Source organism: Zingiber officinale, chromosome 2B (genome assembly GCF_018446385.1).
Source record: "Zingiber officinale cultivar Zhangliang chromosome 2B, Zo_v1.1, whole genome shotgun sequence".
Lineage (NCBI taxonomy): Eukaryota > Viridiplantae > Streptophyta > Magnoliopsida > Zingiberales > Zingiberaceae > Zingiber > Zingiber officinale.
In genome coordinates, this window is record NC_055989.1 from 97715490 (window position 1) to 97734380 (window position 18891).

The 18891-nt window shown below is 34.9% G+C and overlaps 1 protein-coding gene across 2 annotated transcripts; it reads left to right on the top strand.

Moving 5' to 3' along the window:
- Positions 1–1159: 1159 nt before the first annotated feature.
- LOC122046470 (phytochromobilin:ferredoxin oxidoreductase, chloroplastic-like) lies at positions 1160–18509 on the top strand. 2 transcript variants are annotated; one of them, XM_042607185.1, is made up of 9 exons: positions 1194–1336; positions 1438–2130; positions 3321–3443; positions 10855–10949; positions 12549–12642; positions 12723–12854; positions 16776–16880; positions 17990–18040; positions 18138–18509. In XM_042607185.1, exons 3-9 carry the CDS (start codon positions 3360–3362, stop codon positions 18321–18323), a joined length of 747 nt encoding a protein of 248 aa, XP_042463119.1. In that variant the 5' UTR covers positions 1194–1336; positions 1438–2130; positions 3321–3359; the 3' UTR covers positions 18324–18509. The 2 variants fall into 2 exon arrangements, with proteins under 2 accessions (XP_042463118.1, XP_042463119.1); XM_042607184.1 differs by lacking the exon at positions 1438–2130 and having other exon boundaries at positions 1160–1336.
- The last annotated feature ends 382 nt before the right edge of the window (positions 18510–18891 follow it).

Genomic DNA, 18891 nt, shown 5'->3' on the forward strand with positions numbered 1-18891 from the left:
CTATAAGATAAAACATGGCCAAATCTTATATAATAAGACTTTATCTAATAATGTGACTAATTCTTATCTACTAAGATATTGTCTAATAATGTAAGATTAATTTGATTTGAGCTCATTTGAAAAAAAAAATCTAAACGAATATTATTTTAACCATTAATCTAATAAGTTTAAGATCTAATTATATTAACTCAATAATCTAATAAGATCCAATTAGATTAACCCATGATCTCTTTAAATATGAGATTTTAATTATATTCTTAATACTATGATGCGACATATTAAAAATTATAAAAAAAATTATTTAGAGGTTTAGCCTTTAGATAAAACTTTATTGTTGTTCTTCTTGATAAGCAAAGACTCCGAACCACCTGATTTAAATATATTAGCATTGTTGTTCTTATTTGCATTATTTTATTTAGATCAGATAACTTAACTTAAACATCAATATTAAGAGTATATATATATATATAAAAGATTTTAATATCCTACGTGCCCGCACAGTGCACGACTACGCGCGCAGGATATCACTCATTTTATTTTTTTTAAAATTTTTTAATTAAAAAAAATAAATAAAATATTTTTTTAAAATTTTATTTCTAAGGTTCAGGCTTTGGGTTATAGTTTTTAAGCTATTTTTTTTAGATTTTATCTCTAGGGTTTATGCTTCCCAATTATGTTATAGTGTGTTTGGTTTAAAAAAAATTTAAAATAAAATAAATTTAAGTATTTATTGAGTATTGTAATATGTTGAGTGAGTATATTAATGTATTAGAAATTTATAAAAGGAAATGTTAATTTTTTTAATTGATTTTTTAAATTTAAAATATTAAAAAAAATCAAAAAATAAAAAAATCAAGTGATATCTGCGCGCGTATAGTCGCGCACTGTGCGGGCGCTCAGGATATCAATCCTCTATATATATATATTAAAAATAATTTTTAAATCTTCTTTATTTTTTTCTAAAAAATAAATATTAAAATAGCTAGCCAAATTATTTTTTTCCTTTTCTCATAAAATGAAAATAAAAAAAAAAAACCAAACCAACCAAACAATTGATCCTAACTTTTCAATTGGATTTTTTTTGGTTAAAAAAAAGGAAATTTAATTTATAAATATTGAATATTCATTTCTCCAATATTTATATATTACGAAGGCAGTTAGCAAGGGTGGCCGGTCGATTCGCTTTGGGCGTTGTCCGCCCCACCGAAGGCGAGGATAGGAGAAGGAAGCGGAAATGGCTTCCTTGGATCTCTCCTCCTTTTCTTACCACAAGTTTGTGGAGTTCGCGTTCCAGGAGGCCAAGCTTCGCGCCGACCTTATTCCGTTTCCCTCCCACGTCTGTTTGTCCCTTTTCTTTCCTCAATCATTTTCCTGGATTTTTAGAGCTTACTATTCACTGAGTATCTAATTAGTAGGCCGGCGGGTTGTAATCTTTAGGATTCTATGCAAGGAAGTGTTTTGCGCCTGAACACTTGACATCCGGTGGTTTCCTCACTAAAATGGAGCATATCTAGTGCTTTACTAATTCTGGGAGCTGTGTATTAAGGAAACATTATGTTTAACAACTCGTAGTAGTGCTCCTACTTGGAGACTGAACATGTTTCTAAGTCCTTGACTTCTAGCTGACGCTTCTGCCTATCCGTAGGGCATGTGTGAGCTGGTGCCGACTTGCTCCTTTGGTTATCTACAGGGAATATTGCTCAGGTAGTGTTTGTGCTATACCCTCCTGCGGCCAAAGTAGGCTGATTGGTTGAAGTGTGGGGATGTAGTCTTGCTAGGATTTATTAAGCTCAAAATCTTCTTTTTTCTTTATAAATAAATCTATTCACAGAACTTAGAATGTGATAAGCTTACCTAAAATGGTCAAGATTCTATTGGGCTATGCTCTAAAAGGTTGCTTATTTAGAATGGAATGGAATGGAATGGGAGAAGCTAAGAATGAAGACAAATTAGCTTGTCTCCCATGTTGACTCTCCGCCTAACATTCCAAGTAAACAGGGATTAAAATATTGGATAAGGACTTGGTGTTAAGTTCTTCTACAATGTGGCGCCTTCTGGATTGGTTTCCTACCTATCTGACTTCATTTGATATGGATTCTGAATTATCAGAAAGTTACCATACAAATTCAGGTATCCAAGTTTTGGTTATTATGAAGTCGATGAGTTGTTCTAATGAAGTCTTCTTCTCCTGCATTTTTTATCTCAAGAAGGGAAAATACCTCGTTTAAACTTATAATTCAACAAGATTAAAAAGAAATATGGACATTATATTCCAAACCTTTTGTTGGGCAAGTAGGTTGTTGATCTTTATAATTATGCAACAATATAACTTGGACATGTTAGACGCTCAAGTTGCTTTATGGGACTATTTGAAGGGGTGGCAATGTTGTTGCACAGTAGACGAAGACATTAGCTTTAACAATAACCTATCAAAAGAGGAGACTGAGGGGAAGGATGGATGAGGGGAAGTGTACCCCTTATTTGGGTGCTATCATGAAAGGGAAGGGTGGAATAATTTTTCTTCACCTATAACATTCTTGTTAAAATTCTTTTTTCCCATTGTGGGTAAAAGAGTGACAACTTTTTTCACTTAATTGGTAACATAAATTTTTTCAATTTCCCTAATCGAGAGGATAATAACTTACATAAGATGGAGTGAGGGAGAGAGTGGGAGATGAATTTCCTCTTTGTTCTTTTAAAAATTCTTGTAAACAAGGTTTGGCTACCATTACCCTCGACTTTTTGCAATTTAGAGAGTATGAACTTACATAAGATGGAAAGAGAGCAAGAGAGATTATTTCCCTCATTATTTTCTCCCACACATATTAAGATATTTTTTTTTATAAGTTTTACTTCTATAATCTTCTTTGATTATTTTTAAAAGGAACACTCTTAGAGAAAAAATAATGATGTGTCACATTAAACAATTTATATACTATCTAATTTTAGATAAAAAATAATTTTAGAGAAAAAATTTATATTTTTGGTAATTTATTATCCGATACGTTTCAACCATGACGTGTTGCATTAAACAATTTCAAACCATGATGAGTATTACTAGGTTTTATTTTTTGTAACTTTTGATTAGAAAAGGAGTGAATACTAAGAATCATATAGGTGTTTAAAGGGAAAAAAGCTTGGTAAACTTCCAAAGCCAAATATTGTGCTTTATCTATAAGTAAAACTATGAAGTAGAATCTTTATTTGTGTTATAATCTCACAATTTGTTTTGGACTTTTTCCACTTTATCTTTATCATTTTGGTTGTATTTGTGAAACTTTATCTTGATGCTTTTATATTTTCTCTTATGTTGGTATCAGGAGAAATTTAAATCATTAAGGTCAAAAGACAACAATATTATGCTTCATACACTTTCTTTTCATGCCCCTCCTAAAATCAGACTTATCAGAAGTTTGACAGTTGAAGGGAATTCCGGTATGCAGGTATTTATATCTCTCTGTAGCTCTCTTTTTATTTATGAATTCATTTTTTATTTGTTCATAGAACATATTCTCTATTTGTTTTTATGAAAAACACTTATACATCTATGCATTCATTACCATTTTAGTCAATACGGTCAGAACTTATTGTTCAATTGTTGATCAAAACTGAAATTGTGTTGCTTAAAGGGATATACTAGTGCTACTTGCCAACCAAATCATGGTGGGATGGTATTAACCATGTTTAATTTGGTATTGGTCAAGACAAAGAGAACTGGATAAGGAGAGTAAGACAAGCATTTATATGGTAGATTAGTAGAAGCCTTAGCTTCACTTTCATGCCAAGTGAATAGCGGTTGGAGTCAAGGGGTCTAGGGTCGGGTTGCACAAGTGGGAAAGATTTGAAATATTGTCAAGCCAGAATTTTGGTCCTAGTTAGATTGATATGGTACAATACCAAAGGCATTGAGGTGGAAGGAATTTGGTAGGAGGGGATCTGTGGAGAAGAGGAAGTGAAGAAGATTCAAAGTGGATAATGGGAGAAGAGGAAGGAATTACACTTGATCTTGTTAGGAAGTCTACTGCAGATGCCTCATTGCAAAATAGCAATGCCGTAGCCTTTAAGCTTGTTGAAGGCTCATCGAAACAATAACCCTAGCCCTTGCACTCTCAAAAGCCTCTAATAAGTAGTTAAATTCCCCTTCAACCAATATTGGTTGCGGTATGATTGTAGGGAGTCAAACTTTCTTTAGAATAATCTCTTCCTTTGAATTGTCTCCACACTACAAATTTCAATTTTTGTGTCTTGTACTTTGATTTTGAATGCATTAGAAATTTTATTTTTCTTATTAAATATACATTTTTTTTCAAATAGAAACACTTTTTTTTTTTAAAAAAAGCATCATTTATGCTATGGGATACTAACATTTTTACCAAGCCACTCATTTGGATGATGCAACATTTTTATGTAACAACTAAGTGGATTTAGGATTGTCAAAGGACAATTAGTGTGGTGCAATTATTAAGGTTTTTGTAAGTGTTTATGCTGGATGTTGGGTTTAGAATTGAATAACACTCTTTGATGAGCGAATAGTTAGTTCGTCAAAAGTGGTAGGTGGCACTGAAAGAAGCGGATTCTTGTTCTTTCAAATAGAAAAATAAATTATTTTCTAGCTTATAGGGGAATTTTAAAAGTAATAGGATTAAGCAAATCGGTTTTGTCTCATATTATAGTTTTTGATTATATGATGAAGCTCTAGGCTATATAACAAACATGGGCTATAATAAAGAGTTAAAAAAGACTTTCTTAACTATCATTATTATTATATCTTACGAATCCCTACTATTTAAGGTTGTCTAGTGTCATGCCCCAGAGGAGTCCTGACCAGACGAAAATCCGGCAGCATCTCCCCTGTACGGGTGACAATCTGAAACATTACTACATACAAAATATACATCAGCCACATACGGCTAGAATATATACACAACCACGCAGTTTATACCATCAGCCCACTCGGCTGGAATAAAATAAACACAACCACGCAGTTTAATAAGCCTACACGGCTGGAAGGAAACACACAACAGCGTAAACGCAGCGGAAAACACAAAACAATACGAACATAAGACCAACCACGACACTAACAAAATACCTGCAATCACCATACTCGACTCCAAAATTCACATCGACTTATTGAAAAACAAAAAGTACACAAAATCAACATACCACCCAAACGATAACAAAACCCAAAAAGAAACTATCCTCGAGTGTGACGTGGGACTGACAGTCGGAACTCTCCAAGCATCCATGACTCATCTACCTGTTACCTGGCGAAAGAAAATCAATTTGCGAGGTGGTGAGTATTGGAACTCAGCGGGTAAAGATAAGATAGTGCATGAACAAAATAAACCAATAGAGGATGCAAAAGGAATACAGTCTCATAAGAGGAATAGCATATACTAAAATAAAACCATAATAAATACTCGTACCTGATGCCATATCCTAGGCTAGTAAGAGGAGGTAGTACTAATCTGCTATAGTACTGCTCATAGCTACAGAGGTAACATGTAAGGTATATACGAACTTCCAATAAATGAACCAATATCTAAACATCTACAATGAGAGTATATCTCAACACAAGTAAGCATATCAGCATATGTGAACAACGACAACAAGTAAGCAATAACAACATATATAAACAGCAGCCAAAGCAAATATAATAATAAACAGCGTATGCATGGATGACCACTCCCGCCCACCCCTCCGCACCATGACCCCTGTATGGTCAAGAGGCAGGGTCAATGACAGACTGTACACCACTCCAGCTACCACTCACACGAGTGGCCGAGGGGACAGTTGCATAGTAGCTAACTAGCTACATCTGCGACGGGGTCCATGCTGCTCATACTCCAGCTACCACTCATACGAGTGGCTGAGTGCGGCACGACAGGACAAGCGGCATCAACTCCAGCTACCACTCTCTTGAGTGGCCGAGGATGCGACATGCATGCAATGACATGATGCGAACAATGCAACAGTCATCATATATATATAAGCAGAAACAGGTATGCTACATGAAGCCAGCATGCTCAATATCGTACATAAATAAGCAACAGTTCAAGCATACAAACATGATATCTAGTATCTGCTACTGATCATGGACAACAACAAAAGACTGTATAGATATGGAACGAATTTCTCAAAGATTGCGTGGAAGTATCAAGTGCAGGAAAGTAAGAGTGGAGTTAAGGTAAACAGTCCTTATCCAAAATAATTCATGCACTAAGGTCAAAGTACTAAAAGAAAACAAAGCAAGAAGTACCCGCCTTTATACGTAGATCATGTCAAATAGTCTCACGTCGAGACGCTCGTCCCGAATCAAAGTCCTGCAAATCTGTGACGTACATATTTAGCTAATTACATATAAGTTAAACAGCTAAATCAAATCTCCAGATATAACCACAAATCGAACATGATCCTCGATTAACTACATAAATCAGAATTAGATTGGTTTAACCCTAATTAATCCATCTCGACTTCAAATACAAATCAAACTAGAAATTCCAGTTAAATTCCCAAATATCTGCAATTAAATGAAAAGCATATCACAAATTTCAGCCATACCAGCAACAAGGTGACATCAATTTGAATCCAGATTCCACTGCTTACCAGAACATAAAATGTTCTCAAAATCAAATCCACACCAAAACCTTACAATGAAACTCTAGTTCTACATCATTGCTCCAAAACAAATCCGATCAGTGATTTCAAACCACAAAGAAATCCGAGCTTCGCGTCCAAATACAAAAACTCCAGTGAAATCCAGAACTCAAGCAAACCCAATTCGTGCAACACAAAGGATCAGACATCATTGCATACAGCCGGTACCATCACAAAACCGACTCCAAAAACTCCATCACCAAACCAGAACATCACCCTCAATCGAATCAAATAGCTCACAGGAACTTCAAAACGAACTACAATTTACAATAGGCTTGAAACATGAATCAATCCATCAATTGGCATCTTACTCCAGCAATTAATCGAACATGTGTCACGCTGAAAACCCGAAACCTCATCAACATAGAAGAAATCAAAATCGAACTCCGTCAACATGGAATACTCTAGCAAACAAAACCCAGAAACACTGCGATTCAACAAAAATCTCAATGGAGCATCAAACCGGACACAACTTTACCGAGAAAACCGAACGAGAACCATACCCAATACACGCTCATAGACGAACATTTCACCACTTCTATGTTCCTACCCCATACCTTACAGTCCTCGCCCAACCATAAGGATAGGTACTTGCCGGATCAATTAGGGCATACCTCCACGTGAGGAAGAGGGGTCGGTTGCCTTGGCTCGGCGGCTAGTGCCCGCCTGAGGAGGAGGATCGCCGGCTGCTGTGGTGCTTGCGCGCGAGGAGAGGGAAGAGAGGAGTCGGCAGGAACCGAGAGAGAAGAAAGGAGAGGCGACTGTGGCTTCACGAGAGGGAGCGGCGCGCGCGGGCGTGGGGGAAGAGGGGTTCGGGCGGCATCGCGAGAGAATGGGGGAGGAAGAGGATTTGGCGTGATGAGGGAATTAGAAACCTAGGTTATATTTTTATACCTATACTTTAATTAACTAACTTTAGGTTAATTTAATCAATCAACTCCTAATTTAATTGGGATATCTAAACGGACATTTACCAAGTCTATAAATTTATCCTCTTAAATTCATCCATACGAGCTCCAATTAAATCCCAGAAACTTTCTAAAATTTCCTAAAAATTTCAATAAGATTATTTGTCAAATAACCCTATTTTTAATTATTTTTTTTTGTTGCCGTATTTTACGTCTAGATGGAATTTATTCTCTATTAAACTCTATGTAAAATTCTATTTCTAGTAATGTTTAAATTTCTTAAATCACTTTTTAAATTCATCTATACCCCTGACAATGGTATGTTTTTTCAACGTGCCAATGTGATCAGGAACTTTTTTTTTCATGTTATCTAATTTCTCCAAATAGTGATAAATTTTCTATTAACCTAACACATCAGTCTAAAGATCCTCATTATGCTACTTCAGTTAGTTTGTGTTTTTTTAACCATTCAATTCTCTCATTCATAAAAGTTTGGCAAACTATATCATGCTTATATTTTTGTTTCTTTTATCCTATTGGGGATATGATGATCACACAACGTTATTGATGTATTTTTCTATTTCTACCACTCACGCTTTATCCTATTAATGATATCTATATTTCTTTGTTCAATAATGAATTCAAGATATTTATATCTCTTTGTTCAATAATGAATTCAAGATATTTATATCTCTTTGTTCAATAACCAATATCTATATCTCAACTACTTTTTTTATTATTGGAATTATACTTTTATACATTCAATTCTAAAATTTCTCACCATAATTCTTCCTTTGAGAATTTCATTTCTACTCTCATCAGTTACACATCATTTGCAAATAATATATACTGAGAAGGTTTGTCTTGAACATAATTAGTAAAGTTGATCTAGTACTATTATAAAAAGGATAAAGGGTTAAACTCAATTTTATTATAAACTTTACAGTTATAGAAAAATCATTGGTTACACTTTTAGTATCTTGAGTACTAGTAACTGCAGTATTATAGATGTTTCCATTTGTTGCATTTCTTGTATCTCAAACACTAGTAAGTAGCAACTACATTATCAGGCATGTCAAGATATTCCTTTTTTTTTTAAAAAAAAATTCACCACAATAATTGTCTAAGACTCTACTTAAGAATTTTCTAAGTTAGTAAAAATCATACAGAAATCTTTCTTTTCTTCTATATATTACTCAATATATTTCTTATGAAATATGTTGCATAGACAATCTTTTTCAAACAAATCAGAATTATTTATTTCAGAAATGTTTGTTTTATCTCTTACTCTCCTTTGCTAGTTCTTTTTTATTTGTTACTAAAGAAGTTTCCTACATTTCTCTGACACCGTAAGTTTTAAAAATTTTATTAAATAACTTAGTAATCAATATATTCCATAATCTCATAAACTCTTCCATCATGTAATAGAAATATAATCCAAACATACACGTTTACCTTCATTCTTTTTTCATAGCTTCTTAACCTCATTGACCTCATATTATGAACAAATCAACAATTTCTAAACCTACCATTGATTTTATATGCAGGACTGATTTATAGTTTGTAAAAGATGTCATGTTTCCTTAATTGCATTATTATCAAAAAGGAGTTTTGATATTTAAATTTTTAAGCATCTACATTATTTTCTTCATTTCGTACCTTATCTTAGCAATCTACAATTTTTTATAATTGTTGGACAATCGGCCAAAGATTTTGGGGGAATTAGCCGAATTTAAATACACCAAATTAAATTCAACTTATATGTCAAGATGACCTGAACAGAAAATCTCAGGTTGCCAGTAGGGGCTGGTTTCTGTAAAGTGCTAACTGCAGAGTGGCTGAGCGAGCAGAGCGGCCGAATAGTCGGGCAGACAGAGTAGCAGAGTGGTTGATCAGGTGGCCGAGTGGTAGTGCAGCCGAGTCAAGAGCTGGTAGGTCGGCCGAGTGGGCTTATCGACCGAGTGGGAAAACCGTCCGACGGGCAGAGAGGCAAACCAGGTCGAGCAGGTGACTACTAAACCAAGCAGAGTAGAGTAGCTGCGAGTAGTACGGTTGAGCAGCAGATCAATCTGAGTGATCGATATGGCAGAGTAGCCGACCGGGTATAACGGTCGAGCGGGGAAAGGCAGGTAGCCTGAGCCACAGAGCAGTTGATTAGGATGAGCGACCGACCAGGTAGTGCGATCGAGCAGCAGATCGGCCGAGTCGCATAAGGGGTTGACTGGGCAGAGTAGCCTTACAGTAGAAGGCAGGGCAGCCTGAGTGATAGAGCGGCCCGGGCGAGTAGATCAACCAAGCGGGTGAGTGGACCAAGGCTTGCGATGGTCGCAGTTTCCTTGAAACAGATTCGTCCCACCTCCGACTGTGCTTCGAGATTTTCTCGGGTTGTCTATTTCCCAGGATACAACGGTTAACTGTGATGCACACCAAGCACTGGTGGTCAAAGAAGTACCCGATTGTTATCACGGGTATTCTATCGAGCAAGATAAGCATGACAGAGGAGGAGGAGGGGGAATGTAGGTGAAGAGCTTCAGCTTTCTGTGTGTGTTTTTTTGCTCAAGACCATAGTTTTCCTTTATATAGGAGCACCATCCCTCACCTGCGTTGAATGCCGAGTAATGGCCATTCAATACCTAGACATTAATGATAGCCGACGACCATCAATGGCCGACCATTACTATCCGGAAGGTTACGAAATCGCCATTAACCATGGTTAATACTTCCGTTACCTTCTTGAGTAATAAAACAAAAAGAATCTAGGATCTAGGTGGCTAAATGTTGGTTGCTCCACTTGGACAAATTTTGTCTCGACCGGTTCGGCATTCGGCGCATGCAGGTCGTGCTCGCACACGAGTCAACATGATTCAGTGCAATCCGAGCCCTAGATTTGCACCCCCTATGCATCCACGCGTAAGAGAGAGCCTCTCCCCATGCATTTATTCACATTATCAATGCATGTGAATCAATATAAACCAACTAATATGCCTTGAAACTCCCAATGTGGGACTAAAGTCCCATTCACAATGGAGCTTCTTTTCTCTTCCACCTCTTCTCCATTCACATATATCCAACAATAATTAGCTCTAGTAAAGTGAAATTAATAATTCTGCAATCATCTAAGCTGCTTTTGATTACTTATTTTTCATAACTGTTTCTCTCTGGAAGAGCTCTAAATATGTATTCTAGTATTCAGAGAATTATATAAGCCAGGGCTTTATGAGGGATCTCACTTGAATGCAAATCATTTAATCCTTGGCGCTGCAACTGCTGCTTACGTTTTCCCTTGCAGGTCCTTGATTTTGCTGTGTTTCCTGAACCAGAATTTGATCTTCCTATATTTTGTGCCAATTTTTTTGCTACTGCTAACTTGAGCATTGTCGTTTTGTGAGTCTCACTTTCTGTCTTTGCTTCTCTAGTAAAATGATGCTAATATCACTGTTCCTAATAATTGAACCTTTATCAATTTTGTTATTTGTACTTGCTGCTAATCCAATTTCTTTCTACCTGTGTTATTACAATTGTCTATTCAATTGATGCTGATGCAACAAAGATAAATGAGAGATCAATGTAAACTGAAACGTCTATTCCCTACATGTTGGGCTCCTCTAGGTAATGTCAGTGCTGAACTTGTATTGAATAAAGTAACCATGACAGAGAAAGTGTGCAAGGCAATGCACGTCCATACAGAATTCCCAGTCCATAGACCACTATAACAATCTCCATATGAGAATGCTTTAACATAGTTGGTAACATTATGGGCTAGTTCATAGATTATTATAACAACTCACAATGATCCAACAAGTTGATTTTAAATGTTTATCTCAAAATGATCCAACTAGTAGATTTAGAGTTCAGCTTGTTGAGCATTCTGTTAGCAAGCTGATTCTGGACCGAATTTATTCTTATCTGTTCTTATTCTCAATCTATCATTATCTTAAGTATTTTGTTTCATTAGCATCACCATGTTGACGTCAAACAAAAATACTAAATCCACTTGGTTGAGAAACAGATGAACGCACACAGCCAACTCACTTGCATATTAAGTTAACATTTGATTCATGGTCCATGAGGTTATGGTAGGACTAACTATTCCTTTCATGTCGATGTCTAATCAGGTAGTGCCATTTCATATCAATTTAAATAATGGAAAATGATATATAATTGATGAAAAGATTTTGTATAAAGCAGAAATTGATAAGTTTCACAAACATCAATATACAATAAGTACAAGTTGCTAAACTTTTTCTTAAGTTTTTTATTAAACAAACATATAGATTTGTGTCACTAATTTTCCTGTCTATCTTGTAAATTTAGGGTATTTTCTACATATGTTTTGTAATTAGCGTTAATTTGTCATGTCAGATATTGGGGATTAGAGGATTGATTTGTTGGATTACTCTTTTGGAACTGTTCTTATTTGAGTTTTACTCATCTTGTTTGTTGTTGTTGCTTAGATTGTTAATATCCCAAAAGAATCAAGCTAATTTTGTTTAGAAAATGAGGGTTGAACAAGTAAGTTATGAACTATAACTTTCTTTTATTTTTTAACAGTTGTGATGTTCTTCAATGGAATACCAATGTTCATTTTCTTATAAATTACAAATTGGCTGAACAATATGGATGAGATCTCTTAATTGCATAGCCATCAAAATGACACGATATGCAAATATATTATGAATTAGGACATGTTAGAAAACAGCAGCCTCATATAGCATGTATGTACCCACCACTCAGTGCAAGGGTGTGCCATTATGAAAGAAACCATTATACCAATTGTTCCAGACATTTTTACATCACCTTTCAATTGTTATGTTGCCGCAAATTTAGTTATTTAAGGCAAGAATATGGTGAGAGAATAAAAGGAATTAAAATCTTAACAGAACATTGGTTATAAAGTTAGATAGCTATCTTCTTTTCTTCTTAAACTTTATGATGCTTCCTTGAAGTTCCTTGATCTTAGCTTATTAAGTGGGAATTTTGCAGGGATCTTAATCCACTTTATGATGTCACCATTGATACAGCTTACAAACATAAATACTATAGAGAGTTACTACCGCTTGGCCAGAAATACTTTGAGGTACTGTAGATTGTCACTTTCATTTGACTTTGGAGTATGTAATATGGTTGCTATATCTTGCTTGAACATTGGCAATGCAGCTTCTTCCATGGGGAGGTAATATTACGAGTGAATCTTTGAGATTCTTCTCACCAATTGTGATATGGTCAAGATTCAGTTCCAGCCAATTCAAGTATGATGTTCTGTATTCTGCATTCATGGAATATTTTAAGGTACCAAATTCTCACTGACTGTTGGAATGATATGTTAGTCAGAAGTCTAAGCCTAAAAGAATTGACACCTTTAATGCCTATTAATTTGAACAGCTGTAATAGTGATAATACTTGAAACTGAAATAAGATATATCATGAAATTATCTAAGGGAAAACGTCGGGCCAGAGGGTATAATTTTCACATACCAAGAGGTATCCCACTTGATGACGCTTTAATGAAAAAGGAACTAAGTGCCATATGAACATGACAACCAAAAATTTAACAAATTTTATATATTTAATTATGCATCGCTTACTATAAGTACAACAAAATCATATAAAACAAAAGATCAAACGAACATAATGGAAATACATCGAAATAAAAATCATCCTAGGAATCTTGGTAGATTGAGATCTCTAAGCAATTCTATGATCTAGTTGAAATCAAGTAACATCAAAAGGGTGCCTATGCTTGCAAAATTAGAGATCAAGGGAATCACGCAGTGAGCATAAATTACTAGTGGGTAATCAGAAGAGATGTACATGCATTTAATCTTGAGTAGGAGGTCAAGGAATTAAAGTAGGTCACAATCTCATATTACAACTTTAATTACTTCTTTAAGTTCTTTAACTTATACATATATGAATATATAAATATGTTTATAATTATCTATTAATTTATTTTGGTTTTATCAATATTTAGAGTTACTATTATCACCCTAAATTATCATCACCTTTAATACTAATTAAGATAATTTTCAATTATTATTATTTAATTAACATGTATAAATGACATCAATGGTATACATGTGAATGTATAAATGTCACAATGATATGAGCATGATAAATCAATTGGGAAATGAATCACTAGAGCTAGTATTCTTAGAGTGTAATAACATCATATGACACCTCGGCTAAAAGTCTCCTCATCAATGGAATACAATAATATAGTGCCAATCCACAAGTAAATAGTGACCATGGACGATCGCTCGCTACCCCATCAACTTGTGGGCGATCGAGTACCCTAGTACAAGGCTAGACTTGGAGTTTTTACTTTTTAGTATTCTCCATTTAACATCTTTTTTATTTTACTTTTAACTTTCAGAAACCCAAGTCAATTTTTAACATAAATTTGTTAATTTAATTAGGTATCATCATAGAGCAGATAAAAGTTATATAACATGAAACTACAAGTTTCAACATCTAGAACATCAAGTAGCATGGAAGGTCAAACGGTTTTTCTAAAGACACGTATCAACTAAAGGATAATTCAGAATATTCGTTTTAAATTTTAAAACAATCCTTTTGATCTTAGTTCCCATATAGAATTCACATGTGAACATGAAGTAACATCAATTATTTACCCTCCAATGGTATAATTATTTTATAACCCATTTTACTATTCTTAAATATTATTTTAATCCTCCTTTCAGAAACCCGTTTTACAAACATATATAATCCATTATCAATTTATTCATCCACAAGGAAATATAGAGAAGTCAAGGGATAAAGTTACCCACCTCTATACAACAAAAGCTCTGAGTATTTGCAATCAACGTGCTCCACTAACTAATATGTATAAACACAATACAAAAATAACTTAGAACTCAAAATAAATACCTGTAAGAATAATGACATAAAATTTGAACATTATCTAAGACTCAAAGTCGATGGATCAACTTTTGATCTCACTAACTCGGAATATTCCCAATTCCTAACGACATTTATTACTATCCAATAACAAATTAATTTGTTAATTTCCTATATCTAAACTAGACAACCAACCTAAACTGATATCTAATAAAATATATACCTCGTAGCTTTCCTTTGACCGACAAGCAATGGTGGTGTTTTGTTGATATGGATTGCTGGACAATTGAACCCTTGATTGATCAATACTGCACTAAACAGCAACATTTGGTGCCATGGAGAGTAGCAACAGTATTTGCTGTTGTTGGCTGGCTGAAGAAAGACAAAATCCCGTGGAGATGGTGCTATAATACTGGTCTTACTGATGGAAAATAAAAACAGCAATAAGATGTGTTGCTGTTGGCTGGAAGATGCTGGAAAACAGAAGGAATGGTGGTTCTCGCTTCTGAATGAAGAGGAACAATTAAGGACGGAGCCACGGCTTAGGTTACCTGGGCTTTAGCCCGGGGCCTGACGACATTGAGAAGGAGCTGCAGCTCAGATTTGCGGCCAGAGAAAGGAAAAACATGAGAGAAAGAGGAAGGCAACCTAGGGCATCGGCGTCGGCGTTGGCAATCGTGGTCCATAGCCCCGGGTAGATCAGCCGGTTTGGCTCCACCACTGGGAACAGCTGCTGCAAAACCTTGGTGCTGGTTTTGCTGGACCTCTTGCTGGAAAAACAGGAAGATGAGAGAAGAGTTCTGATGCTGGAAATAAGAAAAAGAAAGCGAAAAAAAAACCTGCTGTTGAGAAGAGAAGAAGCTGCTGCTTGCTCGAAAAAGAAAACGGGCCGGCTGGAACCAGCCTTTGTTAGATTTCTGGAGAAGGGAAGGGAGCTGCAGCTGGGAATAAGAGGGGAGTGCCTTGTTGCTGCTGTTGAGAAGAGAAGAAAAGGAGCAGCTGCTGTAGAAGCTTGTGCTGGTTTGCTGGTGGGAGAAGAAGAAAAAGAGAATTAAAGAGTTGCTGGGTTGCTGGAAGGAGGGGAAGAGCTTGGAGGAGTCGCTGTTGCAGGATTGCTGATGTTGGGGGAAGCAAATGAAGGAAGAAGAAGATAGGAAGGGAGCTGGTGTGTGGAAAGAAGAGGTGGCGGGTGGCAGATTTGCGTGCATGGGAGAGAAAAGCACGTAAGAAAAAGAGGAAGAGAGGATAGGGAAGGTTTCCTCAAAATTTTCTAATTCATTTTAAATCGATTGAACCCATTTAATTCATTTAAAATTTGATTTGATCACAAATTGACCAAAAACTCTAAATCAACTTCGGATTGAACTCACATAATCCTTATCTCACATTCCATATTCATTGATTTGGTTCGTTTTATTTTGTCCATTTAAAATTTTAGAAAAATATAATTTTTGATATTGTTTTATTTTATATAAAATTAAAATCAATGCTTAACAGAAACGTATTAACATTTACCTTCCATTTGCAATCTTGTGCTGCTATCTTACTGTTGAAATGTAATATCGCTACATATTAACCAAAATATCATCCCCTCAATTAACATTACATAAGGAAACATTGATTTGTTTTTTGATGGGTAAAACCCCTTAGATTGATTAGTAAATTTGAAATGCTTAGTCATGAGGTCTATGGGTTTGAATTTAGTTGGACAAAAGAATTGTAACATGTGCCCTATGCAAGTAGGATAAAAGTCAGTACTGTGAAAAAACTTAACAAAGGCAAATCTCACGACAGTTTTTCTTATATTTGTGCTGATGCACATAAAACCAAATTAATGCATAAAGATAACATAAAAATAGAAACAAATTATTTTAACCTACAAAATCTCTCATCTGTTGTCCATGCTTCCAAATTCAAATGACATTGTAGGACAACACTAACAATTTAGATGTTTCATGTTGAGAATCAAGATATTCAACTTCTTTGTCTAAATTTTATGTGCATAATCGATGCTTTATGGATCCACCTAATTGAAATGCTTCTATTTTGATATTCAATGTCCACTCAAGACCATGATGGACCTCTTGATTGCATATATTAGTTTTTGGTACTTCATGAAATTTCACTATCAGAAATGACTGCGTCATTTTCAGTAACTTTTCCCTTGCTAAACTTGTTTGTAAATAAAATCGTAGTATTTTTCCTAGAATCAAAGTTTATTCATGAGAAAAAACCCTGAACATCAGCTCCCGTATGGTTTCAAGGTCCTCTGTTTTCTAGCTAGGAGTTGTACCCCTTTTTTTTTTGTCTCATCAGTGTTACGATTTTAAAAGTATCCCACTGGCATGGTAGGCATGGCTGGTGTTGATGGAACAAGCAGTAAAAGAAACATCTGCCTTTCAGATTTGTCGGAATTGTGATGCACAGCACAAATATCTTACATGGAGAGCAGAAAAGGTAATTATTATATCCTTTTTGCTTTTTGTCATGTGGTACATTGATACTGAAATGGTCATTACCATTTTCTCAAAGTCAAAATGTTGAGAAGAAATTTGCTTGAAAATATGCTCCCATCATGGAAAACATTACTAGAGACTGCCTTTGTAGGAGTGAACATTTGTTGACTGCAACTTTTCATAACTTTAAAGATAAATTTAAAAAAAACGTTATTTTTGTTATTGATTTGGGAATAATACAATAAATATCAAGCTTTTATCCCACTAAGTGGGGGTAGTTATACTAATTCTCCTACGCTATTGAGTTTAATCCTCCACTATATCATCGTTTATATTTAGATGAATTATTTTATCATTGCTAACTAAGTTTTCTTTAGTCTCCCTCTTCCTTGATTAATGTGTGTATTTGACACAGTCTCACATAGCCTAACTAGGACATCTATTAGTTTCTTAAGTAAATGTTCATATTATCTTAAATGTGTCTCTCGAAGTTTTCACACAATAGGTGTAATTTTTTTTTTCTAATATTCTCATTTTTATCTTATCCATCCTCGTATGTCCTCACATCTACCTTAACATTTTAATCACTATGATTTTTATCTTTTGCTTGTGTGTTTGGTTTATTACCCAACATTCAGTTCCATATAATATAATAGGTCTAACTGTCATTTTGTGATTTTTTTTTAAGTTTTAGAGGTCCTTACGATCACTATTGATTTGAGAATAATAAGGATCTATTATCAAATGGTAGTGATTTGGTTTTGTATAGAACACATAACACCAACAAAAACAACACTTAAAACGTATCTAAATACTTTTATATTTAGCTAAGTTAATATTTTATTCATAATATAGACACGGAAGATTTAAACTTTTCTAGATTTACCTTAGTTAATTTTTTTATTATAGTTACTTTTATCTTTATTTTCAGAGCAAAAATCCTATACATCAGTAAATTATAAGTTAACTGATATGTTTCAAATTATGAACTAAATTTTGTATAATCTTGTTGTACTTTATTTTTTTCCTGTTCTCTCTCTTATTGATATGACTTCATAAGAGAGGAGATCTTATACTAATTGTTCTACTAACTTACAATGGCACAAACAGGACCCAGGACATCCGATATTGAAGAAATTGGTAGGCGAAAATCTTGCAAAGGTCCACTTGTGAAACTATATGCCAATTCAACTTTCGTTAATCTTGCAACGTTGTGTTTGAAGGATTTTGTCGAATGCTCTTTTACATTGCCTTGTAGGAATTGCTGCGAGACTTTCTATTTCACGGAGTTGGTTCACTAGGTACAAAAACATTCTTGGACTACTTTCCAGAATACAATTGTGCAGATGGCACAGTGAATCGAAAGCGCAGCGTGATGGGGAAGTCTTATGAGACCCGTCCATGGGATGCGAACGGAGAATTCATTGGAAATGGACCTGGATAATTTAATTGTTATCGTATAGAGGTCGTTCTTGTAACTGTGATGATGATGATGATACTTGCTGCTCAAATTTGGCAATGTCGGTGCTATGTTACCTTGTCTTGTATTTTAGTCATTGGCGGTCAGCTATGAATTGATTTATGATTTATCTTTCTTCATATATAATCTAAGGACGGACAGTAAGGAGCACAGAGGGTGAATATAGTTATCTTTTATTATAATAGATTGTGATGTCATAATTGCCTCAGCCACTACCAACTAGACCTGACTACAAGTCAGGTTTAAATTGGACTCGGCATGGGACCTTAATTGGGATAACGGGTTGATTATCCATTGGGCTAAATGTGTAGGTTTAGGGTTCCGATCTAAATTAGCCATGAATGGACTTTTTGGACTATTTGAATTTGAACGTTGAAACCCTCTATTCCAATGAGCAAGTGGTTCTTTCCTCTCTTTTGAATAGTTCAGATTATTTGAACGTTTTGGATCTATCTAATTGTTGTTTCTCAAATTTTATAAATATGCTACTTCAATTAATATTTTTACCCGAGCTTTTCTATTCTTATTTCTC

What these genes read in the sequence shown, in the direction of transcription:
- LOC122046470 (XM_042607184.1), top strand. Translation starts at nt 1,235, where the DNA reads ATGGCTTCCTTGGATCTCTCCTCCTTTTCTTACCACAAGTTTGTGGAG. An exon ending in AAGGGAATTCCGGTATGCAG is followed by an intron (nt 3,444 to 10,854) that starts GTATTTATATCT and finishes TTTCCCTTGCAG; the next exon opens with GTCCTTGATTTTGCTGTGTT. An exon ending in AACTTGAGCATTGTCGTTTT is followed by an intron (nt 10,950 to 12,548) that starts GTGAGTCTCACT and finishes GGAATTTTGCAG; the next exon opens with GGATCTTAATCCACTTTATG.